General features: G+C 41.3%; 1 protein-coding gene across 4 annotated transcripts in view; it reads left to right on the forward strand.

Annotated features, from left to right (window-relative positions):
- Positions 1 to 20,739, forward strand: part of INO80 (INO80 complex ATPase subunit) — an 81,284-nt gene that overhangs the window by 44,458 nt on the left and 16,087 nt on the right. For all 4 annotated transcript variants that reach the window (XM_080394820.1, XM_080394821.1, XM_080394822.1 and 1 more), the window contains exons 27-35: positions 5,078 to 5,205; positions 9,865 to 9,959; positions 12,888 to 12,960; positions 14,606 to 14,764; positions 16,644 to 16,746; positions 17,301 to 17,389; positions 18,252 to 18,407; positions 19,461 to 19,620; positions 20,419 to 20,637. In XM_080394820.1, the coding sequence (XP_080250946.1) occupies positions 5,078 to 5,205; positions 9,865 to 9,959; positions 12,888 to 12,960; positions 14,606 to 14,764; positions 16,644 to 16,746; positions 17,301 to 17,389; positions 18,252 to 18,407; positions 19,461 to 19,620; positions 20,419 to 20,637 (1,182 nt within the window). The remainder of the gene's footprint in view (positions 1 to 5,077; positions 5,206 to 9,864; positions 9,960 to 12,887; positions 12,961 to 14,605; positions 14,765 to 16,643; positions 16,747 to 17,300; positions 17,390 to 18,251; positions 18,408 to 19,460; positions 19,621 to 20,418; positions 20,638 to 20,739) is intronic.

Genomic DNA, 20,739 nt, shown 5'->3' on the forward strand with positions numbered 1-20,739 from the left:
ACTTCATTTTTTCCTAGAATTAGACTGAGGTAATCCAAGATGTCCTAGAATTTGATTGCCAGTACTGCGGTGACTTTCCTGGGCCGGATATGCTCTGGCTGTCAGAAGATGGTCCTGAGCAGTGAGCAGAGCGGTGCAGAAAGCACTAGAGATCTGAGAGATAGCCAAGAGGAAAAACAGCTTACACTGCCAGATGCTAAGTTATTCCCAGACCCTCTTGGGTCAAGGATGTTTGGCAGGGGAAGTTAGTACGGTAAAAGGAAAATGGCCTTTTGCTTGCTGCAGTCCGGTTTGAGAAGGTACCTCACAAGTACTTGGAGTCATTTGGAGCACTTTATACCTATGTAATGGAGAAACCATTTTTCATGAGCTTGACCTAGATTAATGTTCAATGACAGTTGGTGATTTTACAGTTTCTTCAGGAGTTCATTGAATTATTTATCAATTATTTGGAAACAGAAAATGAATCGCTGTGCAGGAAGGAGGGAAACAGCAAAGGGATAAATTAAGGTAGAAGGCATGGACAGAGAAATGAAGAGAAGTAGCCATTGTAGGTGGGATAGAGGGAGGGCTGCATTCTCTTGAAGAGGCTTTCATTTTAAGCTGATGACTTTGTCATTGGCAAAAATGTGTAGAGGAATAAAGATGGGATACAAGAAGCTTACAGAAGTGAATGAATGAACACATGCAAGGTTAGGCAAATTGTCAGAGCACAACGACAAATTTGGTTGAGAATCTGGTTGGGATGAGCATGTCATGTAAAGCTGGCTTAATTTAGGAGGTGTTGGAGCTAAAAGGGGGATTTTTAAAAAGTAGGTTTGTACAGCTGTGTTTTTAATTAGGTGGAAAGTAGCATTCAAACCTAAACGTACTCAGAGAGGGCATGAACCATGTCAGGGCAGCTATGTTCATACGTGCAAGGAGCAGGCACAGTGCATTACAGAAAGGGCCTGATGTGCTGAAGGAGCCATCTACAAGGCTGAAGCCTAGCAAGCGTCAGGTGGAGGGCTAGGTGTGATGATCTGCAGTAAGTAGGTGACAAGAAGAAAAGGAGATACCTCTCTGCTAACCCTGCTCTAGCCTCTCCCAGGCTTGATGTTCCCAGTGCTCTGGCAGCAGGCTCAGCTGCGATCACTGTGGGAATCTCTTGAGGCTTTTCCTGTTCTTTGAAAGAAAAATGGTCCTAGATTAAATGGCAGGAAGTGTCTGAGTCCTTTTAGCATCGATAAAAAGCACCGGCCTGACTGGCTGTTTACTGTGAGAGCCAGCTAGCTCCTCACTGACCCCATTGTGCCGTGCAGACTGTCGGGAGGGGAACCAGGGGTGTCAACTGGAACCAGACTTTATCTCTCTTTCCTCTGCTTTTTGCATGTCCAGAGGCACTTTTTGTCGTTCTCCAGAGAGCAGTGAGCCCAGCTACAGCCATCGGCCAGAGCTCCCGACAAGGGTTATTTTCAGTCATAATAATTTGTAACTGTTCTTCCCAGGCCATGGGATCCCACTGTATCCCCTTGTGGATAATTTATGTCCCTGTCCCAGTGTGGCTGGAGGCAGGGGCTTTTTTCTTCGGACTGAAAGCCATACAATACGATTTGGCTGTTAGCTTGGTTTTGGTCAGGTTCTGTTTTCTTGTTTATTTCATACAGTGCTGAAGGACTAAAAAATTGTGTCCTCTGTCTCCTGACTGGGTTAATTTTTTTAAAGTTCCTTTGATGCAGTTTAAAAAAAAAAAAAAAAAAATTCAATGATATCGTTGTATGTTTTTGCCAGTCATTAAAAATGGAAAATCTGGAATTGCAAATTTAATGCCATTTAAAAATTAAGTAAACAGCCTTTTTTTCCCCCAAGGTAAAAGGATAGGAGACATAGAAGTGAGAGAAACTAGAAATGGAAGATACTTTTTTTTATTTTCCTTTTACCTTCTTTTGAGTAATTGTAGTGTTTTCTGAAGGTGGCGTAAACAAAGTACATTTTCTGTTACTGCTTTCCAGAATTTGTCCTTTGAAGCACTAGGTGGCAGGCTTTAAGCATGCAAAAATGTTTCATCTTGGAAAACATAATGGCATCAAGATAGCACGCTTAAAGTTGCCAGGTTAAAGTCAAATGGTTTTCGCTTCCAGAGACAAGAAATCTTTTGTTAGTTCTGTTTTGCTTTCCTAACAGAAAAAGCCAACAATACACCCTCCCCACCGCCGCAACAAACAAAAAAAAATCCAACCCGACTTTCTCGCCAGTGCAGTCTAGTCTGCTCTGATGCTGAGATATTGGACAAATTATGAACTGTTAACAAGATGCTAACTTTTCAGACTGTAAGACCATCTGCAAGTAAGTTCTTTACTTGTAATTTGCATTTTATTGCTATTTTAAAATACTGACTTACACAATGGAGGACTAAGGAGCCAGCAGCAAAGGACACGCATCACTTCCAGTCACCAAAACTTGATTCTACCTATTCATGCCTGTGCGAGAAAAGCAGTAGCATTTTGCTTTTGGGAACTTGCTAATATGTTAATCTGAGCTAGTCGGGACTGTCTTTTGAACAGACCCTGTTTGTTCTCTCCGTTTCCTTCCAGTCAGATGGCTTTTGGTGTAAAAATCATATTATTTTGTCATGTATATCTAGACTTTTCATGTTGCTTCACTCAGTTGAACTCATTCTGAAATAGCAAGCTGACCAACTAGAATAAATGCAGAATGTTATGGCTGTGTGCATTTAAAGGAAAGAATGACATTTTCTAGAAAGGGTAAACGTTGCTACTGTGCAGAGTTTTTGACTCTGATGTATTTTAGATGATTTAGATTTAAAATAGATGTATTTTAAAACCACATAACCATAAGTAATTTCCATTTTTACTTAATTGCCTGAGTTCAAACCTTGGTGTTCCTTAGAATGCGTGAAACTGTTAACTATTTGTATGCGATGCAGACCAAGTTCTGCTCTGGAGGCGAGTGCATCATTATATACAGTATGTTGCACTTGGAACAAATGCCAGCTGAGCTGCGGTCCTGGTTCTCCTGACAGTGTCTCCTTGGCTTGGCTCTCTGGCTGACGGGTTCCCTAAGGTAGCTGCTAACGACTCAAGTGATTATATGGCACTTGCTCCTGGCAAAGCTACAAAGTCACCCTGAGGAGGAAGAGGAGACTGGCAAAAAGCAGTGACTAGATAGGCAGACTGGAAAGCAAGAGCAGAGCTCTTGTCTTGGATTCTCAGCTAGGGAATTGCGGGAGCGTGGCTCCGACCTTACCTAAGGAGGGAGCACTGGCAGCATTGGCTTATGGTGCAAACAGGATGGCTAATAATTTTAAGCGATATTGACAACTCGCAGTTTTTTGAAATTCAGAAAGGAGGACTGTTGGCTGCATCCTCAGATGTCCTAATGTAGATCCTGCTTATTCCAGCATCAAGTCCATTATTTATATTTAATCTAAAGGCAATATTTTTGAAAGATACCTTGATTGAAATACTAAAGTGATGATGAATCTACCATGTTTCTGGATAAAAGTGTTGCTGACTAGTTTGTTCTAATTATTGGAAGGATAAGCGGGAAGCATGCCTTGTTTTTACAGTTTTAACAAGTCGCTGGATACTGTGCCTTTTTCTGCTACTGTAGAGATCTCTTCTGATGTTAAAAACCTTTGTCCAAAAAAAGAACCTTGAGCAGTGCCAACTACTTTTTAAAAAATTGAAGTGGATCAAGTTTCTGAATTCCCTCGCTGCAGGAGCTATTTTTTAACACACGGAAATCTTGGAGATTTTTCCTGAACACTTCGTGGTTTTTTACAACCTGTCTGAAAGACGTAGTAAACCTGGGTGTGTTATTTCAAAATGATCTTTTGAAATAAGTGTAGAAGAATAATTGCATTTCTGCTTTTGTCAGCAAACCACTGGTTGTACGTGCAAAAATCAAATGTAGTAGGCCTCTGGGCAACCCCGCTGCGCTTGTTGGGAGAGCTGTTGTGTGGTCTTCGGTCCTCTGTTCCACTAGTATGAACTTGGGTTTAGCTGTATTAAAATGCATGGTGCTCAGATGAATTAATTGATTTTTGTATATACCTTTTATTTTTTAATCGGGATATTGTGTCAGACAGTTAAGTGCTTTACAGAAAGCTGGGCTTGCTTCAGCCCATGCGTGAGTTCATTCTGTGCAACAAGGAGCGTGTGGAAGGGTTACCTGCCAGACATTAGAAAATGTTACCTGCTAGACATGTCGAAAATATTTGGGTTGTGTACTAGCCTGTGCCATCTGCAGTTGTCAACTTTCCGTTTTGGCTGTAAATTCAGACTTCCCAAAGAATAAAGAATCATCAACGGCCTTTCCAACAGATAATTTTTTGGAAGAAAATGTCTCTTCATCCTCTTTCGACAGTAATGTATTGTTTACTGAAGTTTATGTACAGAATGTACAAACAGGAAGATCTCCTTCCTGAAAAATACTCCATGAGCAGTGCTGAAATAGGGGACGTGAAGTATAAAATCTGAAGTGACTGAAAAGATTGCCATCTGGAAATGTTTCTTAAAAAAAAAAAAAAAAACAGGCAATCCAAAAAGCAGAGGGCAGGGAAGAGAAAGAAAATTGAGGCAGTGCCATGAAAGGGCTGTTATTTTACAGCAACCTAGAGCACTGTTCTTCACTTTCCATGGCGGTGAGGGGTTTGATCTTGAAACCAGAAGTGTGGAGGGTCTAAAGTTCAGCAGCAGATGTCCAAAGGACAGCATTTTAACGTCTCAAGTGGAGAAAATTTTCTTCAGCTGGCAAGGTATGTTCTGGTTGTTGATCTGGTCAGAATGAATCCACAGGTGAAGGAGATGGCTGTTTGAGGGTACTCATGAGGAGCTCAGTCTGTGGTGAAATTTTGTCAAGTGGGTATATTCGTCTACTCCGGTCCCAACAAATGACAGTTACTGTTAGCGGTGTGATTGTGTCAGCCAGGAGGGATGCTGCAGTTTCTTCCATCGCAACTCATTACTTTAGGGATGATAATGCAGCGAAGTGCTCGGAGAACTTAGACATTAACTTGTTGTATGGAGGTGTTTTGACTTTATTAGTTACCTGCTTTTCTTCCCTTTCTTTTTAGACAAAGAGAGTCTGATCACTGACAGTGGAAAACTTCATGCCCTAGATCTTTTGTTGACGCGGCTGAAATCTCAAGGACACAGAGTTCTCATCTACTCCCAGATGACACGAATGATTGACTTACTGGAGGTAGGAGAGCTGTAGCCTTACAGAAGACAAATTCTGAAGGTGCAGATTTAGCAACAATTTTTTAGAGAAAATACATAATTCGGATGCAGCAAACCTAGCATGAAGTTACTGTGCTGAAGGATACCCAGTAAATGCATTAGTGATGCATCAGTAACGACTCTCATATATGAGAACATAGGAGCTGCTGTACAAAGTTAGGGTTAAGGTCCAGCCTAGCGTTACGCTTCCACCCCTGTACAACAGCAGATGGTACGGGGAAAATGTGCAAGAACAGTGATACTTCACAATTAGTCTTTCGGTGCCCACCAGTTTGCAGCTTAAGGGCTTTCTGAGCCGGATGCGCCTCTGCATATGCAGTGATTCTAAATGGATTTTATTCTTCCATGAAATTGTTCAATTACATCTTGGGTCTTTGTAAGTTTTTGTCATTTGTCTACCCTATGGCAAGGGTTTGCATGGCTTAATTATCCTCTTTTGCTGGTTTTGAACTGCTTCCTTCAGTTTTCATGTGATGCCCATGTATCCTTTTATTGGAAGGAAGAGGGAGAAGAGTAATTAATTTTACATTTGTTTACATTGCTTGTAACTTCAGATTTTTGCTGTTTCCCTCTATCATCTTATTTCTGTGCAGAAGTTTGGTAGACATCAATAGTAAGAGGTTCTCTGGCATATACAATAGGAAAGAAAAAAGAAATTAGGAATTAAGTCATTACTTGTTATTTGAATACAGTCAATATGCCGCAGAAGAAAAAAAAATAAAATCGGTGTTTGATTAGCACCTGTGCCACCAAAGAGCTAGTCTGAAGAGACATTAGTAGGAGAACTATTGTTTTGGTTTCCTATTTGTAATGCTTACAAGGCTTAGGAAGAAATACTTTTGTTTCTCTGGGCTTCTCTTGACGACAGCAGAGTTTGAGTTTTCGGCTGGATCTGAGTGGTATCTTGTGTCACAATGCTTCTGACCTTGTCTGTGGAGGATTAGTAGTAATTATTTTCATGACTAATTCTGAGTAGGAAGAATAAGACTTGATGTACATTAGAGGCAATCCTGAAAAAGTTTTCTGACTGTGAATACATAGTAAGTGGGGAAAATACCTGCATTTGGCAGTAAGCCTTCAGTACTGCTGAAACATCAGGGTCCTGTGATCCCCTCGGCCGTTAGCCCTGGGTGTACGTGGGCTCCCTCCGCAGCGTTTGACATGGGGTCCTGCCTTCTCCACAACGAAGTGAAGAGAAAAATTGAGAAGCCTGAATCAATAGCTGCCTAAATCATGAGTCCTGTATGAGCAGGACTGCGTTTTAAGGTCAGCAGTTAATAGTTCAATAACAAATCACAAGCTGAATTTTGTTTTTGCTGCTGTGAGGAAAATACGGAACTTGCGTGGTTGCAGTTCTGGATTTTGGCTCCTTGCCCAGGATTGCTTCGTGTGCCTCCTTTTTTGGCAAACGTTGGGCATGGTGCAGGTTTGTTGACACCCTGCATTATACCATGAAGCTGATAAAGCTGAGTGTTTAGTGCTTCTTTTTTTTTTGTTTGTTTTTTGTTAAGGCTTGGGAGCAAACCATTTTGCTGTTCCAACTCCTAAATGCTCAGCTTTACTTGGTTTTTATTACCCAGATAAGCCATCTACTGAGTCCTCTGTTTTTCTTTCTCCCCACCCATGTAACAGAAGCTGGAGTTAAGCAAGCTAAAACTCAAGTAAGGACTCAATTTGTAAGAAAATCCTTGCAAAAGTTGTGTGGCAGTAGATACTTTTTTCCTGACCTGAAATACCAAAATACATCTGGTGTGCCTACTCGAACGTGAAAGAACATGGGATGTCCTATTTCTTTTAACACTGTTTTGACTGTGTTGGTATAACTGCTGTGATGTACTAACCTGATCTATGCAGGGCAGAGAGCACAAAACACGTTGTTTACAAAGTTATAAAACCATGTTTGTTTGATTTATCCTCAGCTGTAGAACTGCTGCTGAATTCAGGCATTATAAAATAGCAGGTATAAATACAAAGAGGAAAATTATTTTCTTTCAACAGAAGCGGTCAAAGTAGAAGTTCAGTACTGTTGTTTCATGCAGAGGTGTATTTCATGCTTTTTAAGACTGCCATGTTTGTTTTTCATAATGTGATTGCTTCCTCCTACATGGGAGAGAAATTGCCCACGATTCCAGTGGGAATCACGTTGCGTTCATGTGATGAGGGGTCAAATTATATTCTGCACGAAGCAAAAAGTCTTAGTTATAGTCTACAAAAAGTTGATTAGTTGTGTTAAAACATAGGAGTACTCGATTTGGACTATGAAATAACATGAAGAGAAAGTACGTTGTAGTTTTTGAGACGGTGTCAGTGTGGAAGCCCAGGCGAGCACTGCCTTCACCAGCACTGCCTTCTCGCCTTAGCCCAGTCACGCTGTGGTGTTCGGCTCCTGTCGGGATGCTGTTACTATGGCCACTTTTGTTATTTTTCCTAGATTGATACTTCTGGTGGCTCGGTGACCCCTTGGTCAAGATTGGCAGGTAGATTTTTCAAGGAGGTCTAGTATAAGGATCTCTGTATGAGAGAAAAGGCTCCCCGTGAGGCTTTGTCCCCACCCCACCCCCATCAATCCTTGTGGGACCTAGAAAAATGAGCACCCATCAAGTGCCTTCCACAATTACAGTAGAGACCAGATATCTCCTTTTTTTGGTGGTGGGAGTTTGGGTTTTTTTTACGTTTGTTTTGCTTTTTAGCTAAAAGTGTGCCATGTCAGGAGTTTAGTGCTTTGATCACTCACAGGAAAGTGTAGTATATGTTGCAGTATGTTTTGGTTTGCTTTTTTCTTTTTTTTTTTTTTTTTCTGAATTGAAAGTGTACTGTTGATATTTGGAAAAACACTGGATAAAACCAGTGCACAAAAAATGGTGTTTCATATGAGCACTGCCAAACTACTGTGACGTATCCTTGGTCAAGGGAAGGCGGATGGAGGCAGAGCAGAACCTGTTAAATGATCAGCTAAAGGCTAATGCGCTAAGCTGGTTTGCCGGGGGTGGGGAGCAACCCATGCATCGTGCCAGTGTTACAGGCGTAGAATAGCTTATTCCTCTGTAGTTTGTGCTTAAATCAAGGTGTTGGAAGGTTGAATCCTCATAAAGGCAGATACAGCCAGTAACAAAGAAATGGAAGGAAAAGGCCCTTGTGGTAATAGAAAAAGGATTGAGCAAATCTGGAGAAAAGGTCACATAGTGCCTAACTGACAGCAGTGTGGCTCTGGTATTGGTTGGTGACAGAAACCTGTCATAGAAATGGAATAAATAAGTAGTAAATTGGGGCTTGAGTGTCTGTGTGGTCAAGTAGCTGTTCTGTGCTTTAAACTTCTCTTACCCTCCAGTTTCCGTACTGGCCATGAGCTCTGTTTTGTAGAGGTAGACCAAGTGTGACTTTGGCCGTTTCCCCATAGTTAATTTTATTTACCTATTTTTGCCTTTCACCTGCCATACATCGAAGCTTCTTTGCACTATGGCAGTCTTTTCCCCAGGTTCCTTATGGTATGGCAGCTCTTTCACCTTCTGTGCAGTAGTGAAGCAGAACAGGAGAGGAGCAGGATAGGTGACAAGGAGAACGGAGCATGGTGCTGTCAGAAGGTTCAGTAGAGTCAGGCGCTGCCGCATCTTCTCACAGTACATCGGCTCGGTGTCCGCTGAACGCTGCACCTTGGAGCAAGACAAACCCAGTAGTTCTTGCTGCTCAAGTGCCGTCTGTTCCTTTCCATCTTCATTTGCAGTCGCAGCATCTCAAGAAGACATGTGCATCAGTAGGGTTAAATCTAACAAATGTAACCAGTAGAACTGCATCTTGTCAGCCAGGGATCACGTTGCTAAAATATCAGAGGATATTTTTCTGGAGAAACTCAGTGGATATCTGTATAGCCTGGAGAGCTTTCTATGTAATTCAGATTTTATTGATAGTTGCACAGGTATCAGAAAATGCTGAGTACTTGAGAGCATGGAAAATGTCTCTCATTGAAGAAAAAAAAAAAAAAAAAGCCTTTGCCTACAGCATTCCTGGTCTGTGCCGTTTGATTTGTGTCCCAGGCAGTGGTTTCAGTTCTGCTGCTTGGCATGAGCTGTGGGGCTGACTCACCAATGTAATGTTCAAAGTGTTCTTGAACAGAGGGATTCACAGGCTTAGTGTACGGTACCAGGTTTTTAAAACCACTACTCAAATGGTTTTAAATTGACAGAGAGTAGAGACAGTGGGTTTGTTAGGAAAGGTTTGCTTATACAGTGAAAGCTCAGGATTCAGTAAAAAAGAATGTGAAAACAAACTTCCTATTTTAGTGGGTTTATTTTCCTACTTATTCTTAGAAAAAGGCATGTACCATAACATTGTCTGCAACGCAGCAGATGCATCCCCGATTATGAACTGACATCGTCGTTTATCTCTTAGATGAAATGCAAAAACTGACATATGATTGAGTAGCTTTAATTTCTGAATTTCTATTATTATAAGTATTGCTTACATAAGATTGCTTATAGCACACTTGATGACATTTAGGGGTTTGGGTTTTTTTGGGGGGTGGGTGGCTGTCAGTAGCAATTCTCTTATTATTTTTTTCCCCAGAAGAATCAAGGTTGAACAGTTTCAAAAGCAACTATATTTTTGTGCTGTTTGTTCTTTGCAGGAATATATGGTTTATAGGAAACATACCTACATGAGACTGGATGGCTCTTCGAAGATTTCTGAACGAAGGGACATGGTAGCAGATTTTCAGAACAGGTAATGTGTTTCACAAGGTGCTTCTTTGCTAAACTGTGTGTACATAGTGCGTTGGCGCAAGTTGTAATGGAAGTAAATGAAGTTTGCAGCTACATTATCTTTCCTGATATCAAACGGACATCATTTATCTGAAGCAGTTTCTACGTAGTTTACTGACTAGGAGTCACTGGTGTTGATATCGAACCCAGCTGTATTTAGGAATTTGTCATCTGTGAAACAGTATTGGAAGCAATTTTAGTGTAGTACCTGCCTGTTGTGGCTTCGTGCCATTCAAAATATGCTATTGCTTAAAAAGAAGCTCACTAGAAAGGCAGCAAATGTTTGTTGGTTATGATGTGCTCTGACAGCTGACACTGAAGATGAGATTGAACATCGTGTATATGCTCGGGTTTTGAAAGTGACCTAGTTTTCTGCAAAACAAACCATTTAAGTGTGTTTTATTAAAAAATCTTAAACTAATATACAGGTGATTAAACGGGGATTTTATTAGATAGTAAGATATGTTAACCCTTTTTGTTTAGTAAACCAAAATGGATTCTTGCCATTTTTATGAGCACATCAGGAAAGAAGAGTATGTGATACTATATGGTATTAACTTATTATAAGATTATAACTTTGTCTCCACTAGGGTGTATCATTTATGATTGTTATCTAAGTCCATGGTTGTTAAGTTTCCTTTTAATCATGGGACGTGGCTTGATACAACGTCACTTTGGTATGGTAGTTTGCAGTAAGGTTATCCTTTGTTGATGTGAGCTTATGGGAAGATCACTTTTCTTTTTCGGAGGAGTTCAGTTCATAGATTGTTGTTTATTGCAGGGTGAAAGCAACATTCTAGATTAGATTAGCGATCCCAAGGTGTAGTAGCTGAAGATAGGAGGGGAAGCCATGTACAGCCTTTCAGGCCACTGGTTCATGAGGCTTAAAGACTTGTGCTGCATGATGACTCTTCTGGTGAACTCCTCAGAGCAATAAAACTTGAAAAGAAAGTCTGCCAAATACCTGAAATGAGAGGACCGTGCAGTACGTTACCTTTCTGCCTGATTCCAGGTGTCAGAAACAGGTTCCTTGCAGGTTATTGTGTCCTCCTGGAATCCTGACTCTTCTTCCTCTAAGGTCCTTTAACCAAAAGCAGTGAAGAAATTTGTTTTTATTAATGAAAGTTTGGTTTTATTAATGAACAGGACAACTGAAGGAAAATAAATCCTTTCAGCAGGAAATCCCTTTGAAATATAGGTCAGCCAGTCTAAACAAGAATTCCTATTAAAATGTTAGTTGAGTTCCTCTTACGCATGGTTTACTTATGAGAAAATTTTCCAGGAAAAAAAAGCCTAACTGAGACTAAACTATCCTCCAGGATATCCTAGCAGGGTGCTGAAAACATGTAGCTATGGAATGATAATTTGTTCCTGTAGTCTGTGGCACTGTCCACTTTCTTTCCTTCCCACATGGCATTTCCAGAAGGATTTCACAGCTGGATGTTCAGGTGACTGTCTGTGTGCACGCTCTACTATTTAGAAGAGTGAAAAGATTTCCTGGCCGAGGATTACCTACACTGAGAACAGGCAGTTGCTGACCGCTTTGGTTTTTTGTACCTGCAAGATAAAGTCTAGAGATTGATGGCTGGGCTTCAGTTCCTCCCAGCTGTCCATAGCTCGGGGTAGATTTTTGTGCTCTGAGATTCCGGACTGTGATAAACCACCTATTTCTAATTTTAGAGTTGTTAGCGTGCTTTTTGTGTGTGTTAATTCATAGTTTTCATAATTATTTCTGTTGTCTACTGGAAATTTCTTCAGGGGGACCAGGGTAAATCTTACCTTGGACCAGAAAGGGTTCTTTGAGAGCCTTGTTTTTGAGATAGAGCCTTGCCACGTACTTCTGTATGTCTGGAAGTTTGAGTCCTGAGAAAATAGTCAGTTCTACTTGACCTTCAACGTTACAGATTCGAAAACCTTTAGGTTTTTATATTTGTTGAGTTGTACTAGCATATGCATAACAGCCTGTAATATACCCATGCTTCCTCCAAGAACGGCAAGAGAGACCCTTCAGATCTGATTAGTGGACACTTGAGGACGGACTTCCTACACGTAGTCAGTCAAGAAGGAAATGTCCCATCCTGCTCATTCCGGAAGAGTTTCTGGTGCTTTACTAATATTGTGTGCACTAGTGTATGGAAGGTGTGGTACCGAAAGGATGTGGCATTGCAGTGTGTCCCCTCTTAAGCAGAGGGCCTTGTCCTATCGCTGTCGAAGTACAGTGTGACAGCCTCTTTGGAGTCCTTACTAGTCCTGTCTGCTTGCTTTGTGTCAGCCTGCTCACAGACCCGCGTGGTGCTGAACACTTCTAGGTACTGCAGAACCCCAGAGGCACTTCCCTAGGGGAAGTTCACAGCCTTAGCAGAAATCCTGATTTTGCTGTTACCGCTTGAGTTTCCGTCGGTACTTGGTCATCATCCTACACATAGACCTGTCTCCTTGTTTGTTCTGTTCAAAGCACCAAATTTAGAATAAAACTTGGATCTACACAGTTTCAACGTTTATTTTTCTTTCCTTATCGATTTTGTTAAGGCAAGACTTTTTTCAACTTCAGTCAGTTCTGTGAAACTGTAAATTGTTCTTTGTCCATATGAAATCTTAACTTCCAGTGTGGGTGAGATAAACAAGCCCTGGTTTGTTTTGATAGAGATTAATAAGCTGCTATTGCAAATTGCATATTTGCGTGTTCCAACAGTCTTGATCTGTGGATTAAGTTCTCTCATTCATGTGGGTTTTTTTCTTGACCATGAATGAACAGCACAAAATGTTCTGAAGTGTTCAAGTAATAGAAATAGTCCTGATTGTTTTATATGGGTCAAAAAAATTACTGCTGTGGTCATTTCTTGTTCATCATGCACAAAATAAGGGGATTTTTAATCTCTTTCCTCTACAGGAATGATATTTTTGTGTTCCTGTTAAGCACAAGAGCTGGAGGCTTGGGCATTAATCTTACAGCTGCAGATACGGTAGGTGAAGTTTGGTAAATGAATACAGAATAAAAAATTGGCTTACTGATGCTTAGTTTTCAGTATAAATATTTCTTTGGTTTTCCTGCTTCATATGCCTCCAACCACCATTTTTCCTAAGCTGTTCATCTCCTGCCTCCCAGACTCACAGTTTATGCAGGAAAATTGGTCTTTCTGTGTGAAAGCTGGCATGCTCTTAGCCACACGGATCAATACTTTCTAGTACTGCCATCCACATCACAAAATTGCATAACATTGTTGCACAGTATGAGCAAAGTATAGTATTATCTTGATGATAAAGTAGAATATTGGACACTTGGTACAGAGTTTTTGGTTGCAGTTGGAAATACCTTCCTTCTCCCCACATACTTCAGTACCTGAGTCTAGCAAGGAGCTGGATGGCTGAAGGGGTCTAACAGATGCAATTGACGCTTCCCTACAGTGCGTGGGGTTCCACGTATTTTTGCTCTTAAGGTTCAGCTGCAAAGGGATCAGTAGAACAGGTAGCCGTTACCTTTTTTCCTGTACACAAAAGAATGAAGCAATGTCTCCAGAAGTACAAAGTCGTTTGTAGCTGAATATCAGCTGCTCAGGAACAGTAACCTTCCCCCCTGCTTCCCCAAGGTGCAAAGACATACTGATTTAGGTGAACTGCAAGGATTTGCACTCTGGAGCAGCTGCCACTGATACTAGGGAAGGGATGCTAACCTGCACGAACCATTCATCTTTTCAATAACAGCTGGTTTTGTGCTTCTGAACCAGTACCTTGTGTGCAGGCACATTTGAGCCTGGGACAGACTGTAGTCCTTAGCCGTACAACCCAAAAATATCTTTAAATCAAAAATATTACATCATTCTTTCTTAAAATATCTCGATGTGTTTTACAAGAAAACAGAAGAAAGGAAGTATCTGTAGCATTTTCAGGCTTGAAACGTTGTCTAAACTGAGGTTGCTTTGACAGAGGAAATAAACAGATGGAAGCACAGGCATGCTGCAGCGGGCCCCTTGCACCAGCTTTTTTCATTCTGTGCTTTTGTAACTTTTTGAATACTTTGCTCTCTAACACTTTCTTAAATGTTTTTGTTTTGTATGACTACCGTGCATGAAGTCCTGTTGGTACGATAGGGCAGTGTGAATGTAACGTGGCGTGTCAGTTTTCTACAGTAAGAGCACTAGAAGTGTTAGAGTAGGCTAGACTTCATCCAAGTTTGAAAGAAAACCAGTTGGAATATAACTTCAAGTGAAACTCTTAACTTGATGGGCTTTTTCTTCTTAACCCACTAAAAAATGGGTTCATAGTGTGGTTAGCCTGTAATTAATTACATGATGGTGATGTAATGTGGTAACAAACAGGAATTTTGTGCCTCCAAAGCAGGTTTGTTGAAGAAGATATTAAAGACGTTCTGTGGAAGCTGAAACATTCACAGTGACAATCGGTTTGAATTCCTCTGAAATGCAGTGGGAAGGGCTGCATAGGACTGGGCTGAGCTGGGTTATACAGCCTGCAGTGGGGTGGTAATTCTGCGGGCTGTGTTGCAGAACTGTATTTTTTTTATCAGTATGTGGGACTTTTGTGTGTTTAATCACCGTGTGCTCTAAATGTATGGTTTTATTTAATTCTTTCTGTTCTGGTGTTCTTTCACAGGTAATCTTCTATGACAGTGATTGGAACCCAACAGTGGACCAGCAAGCAATGGACCGCGCGCACAGGCTGGGGCAGACGAAGCAAGTCACCGTGTACCGGTTGATATGCAAAGGCACCATTGAGGAGCGCATCTTACAGAGGGCTAAGGAGAAGAGTGAGGTAGGAATAAAGAAATCATCTGGAACAAGATGTTATAGAAACAGTGTCAGAAAACACGTATCAAAATGAGTAAAGGAGCAGAAAAAGTATCTGCAGGGAGACAGAAGAGAAGCCAAAAGGGGATGTCTTTGTTCAAGTAAACAAATCTGTGTCCCTTGCACAGCGGCATTGCAAGCTGCATTATATGAGCTAGAAATGTTGTGGTTTAACCCCAGCTGGCAACTAAGTACCACATGGCTTGCTCGCTTCTCCCAGCCCTGGTGGGATGGGGAGGAGGATTGGGAAAAGGTAAAGCTCATGAACTGAGATAAGAATAGTTTAATAACTGAAATAAAGTAAATGATGATGATAAGGAAAAAGAAACGAAACCCAAGAAAAACATGTGATGCTTAGTGCAGTTGCTCACCCCCGTCTGACCGATGCCCAGCCAGTCCCCCAGCAGCGATCGGCTGCCCCTGGCCAGCTGCCCCAGTTTATATACTGGGTGTGACGTTCTGTGCTGTGGAATATCCCTTTGGCCACCTGGGGTCGGCTGTGCTGCTCTGCTCCCTCCCAGCTCCTTGTGCCCCTGCGCTGGCAGAACAGAAGAGCCCTCGACTTGGGGTAAGAGCAACTCAGCAACAACTAAACCATCCATGTGCTGTCAACATCGTTCTCATACCAAATCCAAAACACTGCACCGTAGCAGCTACTAAGAAGAAAATTAACTTTATCCCAGCCAAAACCAGGACAAGGAAGAAGCTAATCATTTAGATGATTTCATGAAAACTCTTGATGCCATGAAACTACTCAGGCTTTCCTTAAGACTAGAGCTTCTGTCTTTACCGTGTCGGGGCTACTGATTCCTCACATGTTATATACTGTTACCCTACAGCTGAGTTTTTATTTTAAAGAAACTTGGGAGGTAATCAAGAGAAAATTTTTTGAGGTGAGGGTTGCCACAAGAGCTCAGTGTCCTGCAGCATCAAGCAGTAAGTGTATTAGAAACTTTAAACCTCATGACAATTTATTGGCAAGAAAAAGTAAAGCAGATTCACTTTCTTTGGTAGCAGTAAGTATACTATATACAATATACCTGTATTATATAATTTCTTCTATGTGATGTTTTATGTACTCAGGATTTCTGTTAGCTTTTGTCTTAATTAGATGCTGATTGTGGTGCTGCAGCAACTGAAGCATCTCCAGCCAAATGCATTTACATTTCCCTTGTTGAAACTTACCCTTTTTCTCTAGGATACTGCATTAGAGTCACCTGATATCAACCTGAAAATAAAGTATAGTCTTTTTGCTGGTGATTCAAATCATCGAAATTGGCTTATGCTAAAGCTTGCTCTCTTGCTAAGTTTTGACTCTTCCTTGGTGTTTTTTTTAATACAGTTGCAGTAGTAGAGGTTGAGCGAATGCTTTAACTGAGACACTGACTCTCCATGCAGATTTAGTTTTCGGTCAGGGAGACCAAAAATGCTGTACCTTTAAGAATGTCATCTGCATGATCCTCTGTGCAGATTACTTGAAAAATTGGACTGGTAATTTATACCTGACAGGAGTATTGCTGTATTTTTGTTAAGCATTGTATTAATACAAATTATCATTTGTTGTTTATTACACAGTGTTTTAGAAGAAGTGCACCTTTGCACAAGGACCAGCAATTTTCTAGCTCAGTTTCTCATATTTTGTACTCCTAATTATATTCTTAATAAATGTTCCCTGAAATTTTGCTGCTAAGTTTGCTATGATAGAGAAGTTGAGTCAGTTCTGACTTACACAGATGCGCTGGCATCTTTTTATGGCTGGCTTTCAATGAAGGGTAGTGAGAACAGTTCATGGTTGCTTTGAGTAATCTTTCCTTTTTTTTCCTGTCATTTTTTTTTCCTTCTAGATCCAACGAATGGTGATTTCAGGTGGCAATTTCAAACCTGACACCTTGAAGCCAAAAGAGGTGGTCAGCCTTCTGCTGGATGATGAAGAACTAGAAAAGAAATGTACGTGAAATTTGTGTTGCAGCGTTTTTGCTCTCTTCCACTTCATTAGCTTATGAGATCTGTGTTTTTATCTCTACAAACACATGTATTGCTGATAACAGCTTCTGTTTCCTGACTCTTTTTGTATTGCCAACTCTTGTTAGTACAAGCTGGTTTCATACCACTGCTGAGCTGAAAGATTAAGTTGTGCAAGAGACCTGATGTTGTGGTAAAGTTTTTATTGGCACTTGTTCAGGATCATTATGTTGTTCCTGAATGACAGAGCTTTCACAAGAATTATGTCGGTCATGGCCAGAAAAATATTAGTAAAAATGCTGTATTTCATCATACTTTTGAAGCTGTATTAGAGGAATACGCTTTTATGTTGCGTGGAAGAAGACTTTCACTGAGGGACTTTTTAGTTAGTTTGGATGTGGTGTTTTCAGTGTGTGTTAGTTCTAATACAGCTGACTTTTCTTCACAGTTCTGTTAGAACTAGAATTTCTTGTAAGTTTCACAAAAAGAATAAGAAGTATCTTTCCAGTGGTGACAACTGTGTCTTTCTTGTCTGACAGTGCGTCAGCGTCAAGAAGAGAAGCGACAGCAAGAAGAAACAAATCGTGTGAAGGAACGTAAACGTAAAAGGGAAAAATACGCCGAAAAGGTACTTGGATGCGAAGAGGTTGCCTGTGTCTGTGACGGAGCCAGAAGAGTGTCAAGCTCGCTGTTAGGTGGTGGGGAAACATTTTATGCAAAGGCAGCGCGCTGAGTAAAGCCTTCTTCCCTTCACCATGGAACGTCACTCTGTGGCACTTCCTTACACAGAAGAGGGATATTACAAAATACGTAATAAATAGTTATCTGCATTTTAATCATTAGCAACTTGAAAAATAAGGAAGTACCACATACCCAAACAATGCTGTTGATCGCCAGTAGTCTACAGACAATAATTTGAGGACACATGCTTGAAAAAACAAGATGATCAACTGATCGTTCTGTGGCATATAAAATGGTGACTTCATCGAGATTTTGTTCCGCAAGGACAGAAAGGGAATGTAAATGAAGCACCAAACACAGATAAAACCCATAGAGCTATGTGGCTTCTGTGGAGCAAGGGAAGATCAGTTTGTTTAAAAAAGATCATTAAAACTAGTTTATGGAAACTGTGAATTTTTGAGACAGGGAGGCGTTGCATTAATTAGTTGGAATTGTGTGTAATGGTAAAGAATTTTAAGCTCACTCCAAAAGGAATGGAAATCAAAGTTTAATTCTGTAAGAGTAATTCTCCATCATTCTGGCTTTTTAAGGAAGGGGAAAAAAACCAACCAACCAAACCCTGCTCTAAATCTAAAGAAAGCCATTAAGGGATCTGTGACTGTGTCCTTCAGAAAGCTGTTTTGGGAAATTCCGGACGTGGCATTCCTTGAGTTATAAGACTGCATTAGATGTTGAGATTTTGGGTTGCTTATTCCCTTTCTTCTGTTGTAGCATCTTTTTCATTCCTGGTGTTGTTTTATTTATTTCAGAAGAAGAAGGAAGATGAATTGGACGGGAAGAGGAAGAAAGAGGGCATGAACCTTGTGATCCCGTTTGTTCCCTCAGCTGATAACTCGAACCTGTCTGCTGATGGGGATGACTCCTTCATCAGTGTGGACTCTGCCATGCCCAGCCCTTTCAGTGAGGTGAGACTCACTGCTGCTTTAAACTATACGCTGTTCCAGTTGCAGCTTTACATTCTGTAGGAGTCTTGCTTTTTGTTATTTTAGCTAGCGTAGAACTTTGAGTATGTGGCAAAGTGAGATGTCTTAAAGGTGAACCGTGGAACTGAAAATAACTTGACAAAAACGTAACAGCTGCTAATAAGCTGCCTTACAGCTCCTCATGTTATTGGACATTCCATCATTCCCTTCTTCATTTGCTCTCTGCCTCCCTTGCCACACAGCAAGTTCATGCCCTGACTCTCCTCCCTTTCAGCCCCTGAAATATTTCCATTCCAGCCTGCAGTCCCACTTAGTTTCTTCCTACTTTCTTCTGCCTTTTTCCTGCCTGTGTCACACCCGCATTTATAACAGAGTGCCTTCTCCCACACCAATACCTTCCATAGCAAGAACGGTCTCTTTCTGCTCCTGAAGCAAACATTATTCTTTGGCATTCGGTTTCTTTGCAAGCACTCCTCACTAGTCTCATCTGCACCTCCTTTTCTGCTTCCTTCCTTGCTTCTGGTTCTGAATTAGTGTGGGTTTTTTCCCTCGGGAATCTAAATAGTTAATTTTCAGTGGTGCACATCTTACTTTCCTTCATCTTTTTTTGTAAACAATTGCAAACTGGTTTTGGCAGCAAGTATGTTTTGTTCTGTAGCATGTCGGTTAAGATGCCTACATTGTATTGTTCCCTTATTGACCAAGACTTTTAGTAGTAGTAGCAGTAGGTTAACAGCTGGACAGCAGTTTTCTTAAATCTCTGCTGAGCTCTTAGTCTCCTGCTGATTAATTTAACGTGTATTTTCATGAATTGCAATTAAGTAGCTCCTGGAGGCCTTTACCGCTGCTCAGCATGTAAATAGTGTGTGGTGTGATTCGGCAGATTGTGTCATGCTGTCTCTCATGGTGAAAATGAGAGAGAACAGAACAAGTACCAGTTAATTGTTTGTGATTGTCTTTTTAAAGATCTTATTATTTTTGTACCCTTCCCTTTCCTAACGTGAGGCGCTAACGGCTTTGTTGTGTTGTGTTTAGATATCCATCAGCAGCGAGTTACACATGGGCTCTATCCCTCCCGACGAGAGCAGTAGCGATATGCTTGTGATTGTGGATGACCTGGCTTCTTCGGCACCTCAGTCAAGGGCGACAAACTCTCCCGCTTCCATTACTGGCTCAGTTTCGGATACCATCAATGGTCAGTACTCTTGCCTTGGCTTGCTACTAACATTTATTAAACCTCAACTTTGTATGGCTAGGTGATGCTCAAGTTAAAATGCAGGAAATGTGTACACGTGGTTGGCAAGATTCGGGGGGGAAATGCCTTTTCATTCAGAAATTACTGCAGATTCGACGGGAGGTCTAGTTATAGGCTGTCATTCACTTTTTCCTCTCTTCTGTGTTAGTTACTCATAAAAGTTTAGTCCTTTGTTGGTTGTTATAGGGGGCTTTCCTTCCATTATGCTCACGTGGCCAATTTACAGACCACCACAGAACTATGAAATCTCTCAGGTTTTCCTTGAACGTGCTGGTGGGTCCTCTGTTTCCAGTGGGTGATTGGAGCAGCTGTAATGTTAAATAATGGCAAATGTTTAACTGCCATAGTTTTCTATACTGAAGTAAGTAGAGCCATAGTTCTTGACGAGTTTCTTTAGAGATAGCAAATGTAAGAAGCTTCATATCTATTTTCAAGTAAGAAAGTCCTTCATCCTGAAGTACAACCCAAAATCCTCCACCTGTTTGTGGATTGGATTCATAATATTAGTAAGTAGTTGGAATTAATAAGACATAGTTAATAAAGAGTGAAGTTGCGTATACATAATTCCTTTTCATGGGATCGCTGCTTGCTACTAATGACCCAGTTAAGGTAAATGAAAAGTATTGGTTAATAGGAACAGTATTAATGTAAGTGGTAGGTAGTTCTGACGCCGCGTTCATTTGGGGGTCACCTGAAACGCTGCAGCAGTTACTGGTTTAATGTTCTTTTCTTGTTCAGGTGTTTCAATGCAAGATACACCTCTCACTGGGAGAGGCCAGTCAGGTCGAAGCCGGGGCCGTCCTAAAGGTTCGGGCAGTGGATCCAAAGGCGGCACTGGGAAAGGCCGAAGCAGGAAATCGATAGCGGGCAGCGCCGCGGCAATGGCAGGTGCCAAAGCAGGAGCAGCGGCAGCCTCTGCGGCGGCATATGCAGCCTACGGGTACAATGTCTCGAAAGGTATGTTGTGGGGGAGGGGAGGCAGCAGGCTGCCCAGAGCAGAACCAGCCACGTGAGCGGGGTGATGGCTGTTCCAGCCTGTCAAACAGTAGATTGAAGGTG

The sequence above is a fragment of the Falco punctatus genome, assembly GCF_963210335.1.
Source record: "Falco punctatus genome assembly, chromosome: 7".
Taxonomy (NCBI): domain Eukaryota; kingdom Metazoa; phylum Chordata; class Aves; order Falconiformes; family Falconidae; genus Falco; species Falco punctatus.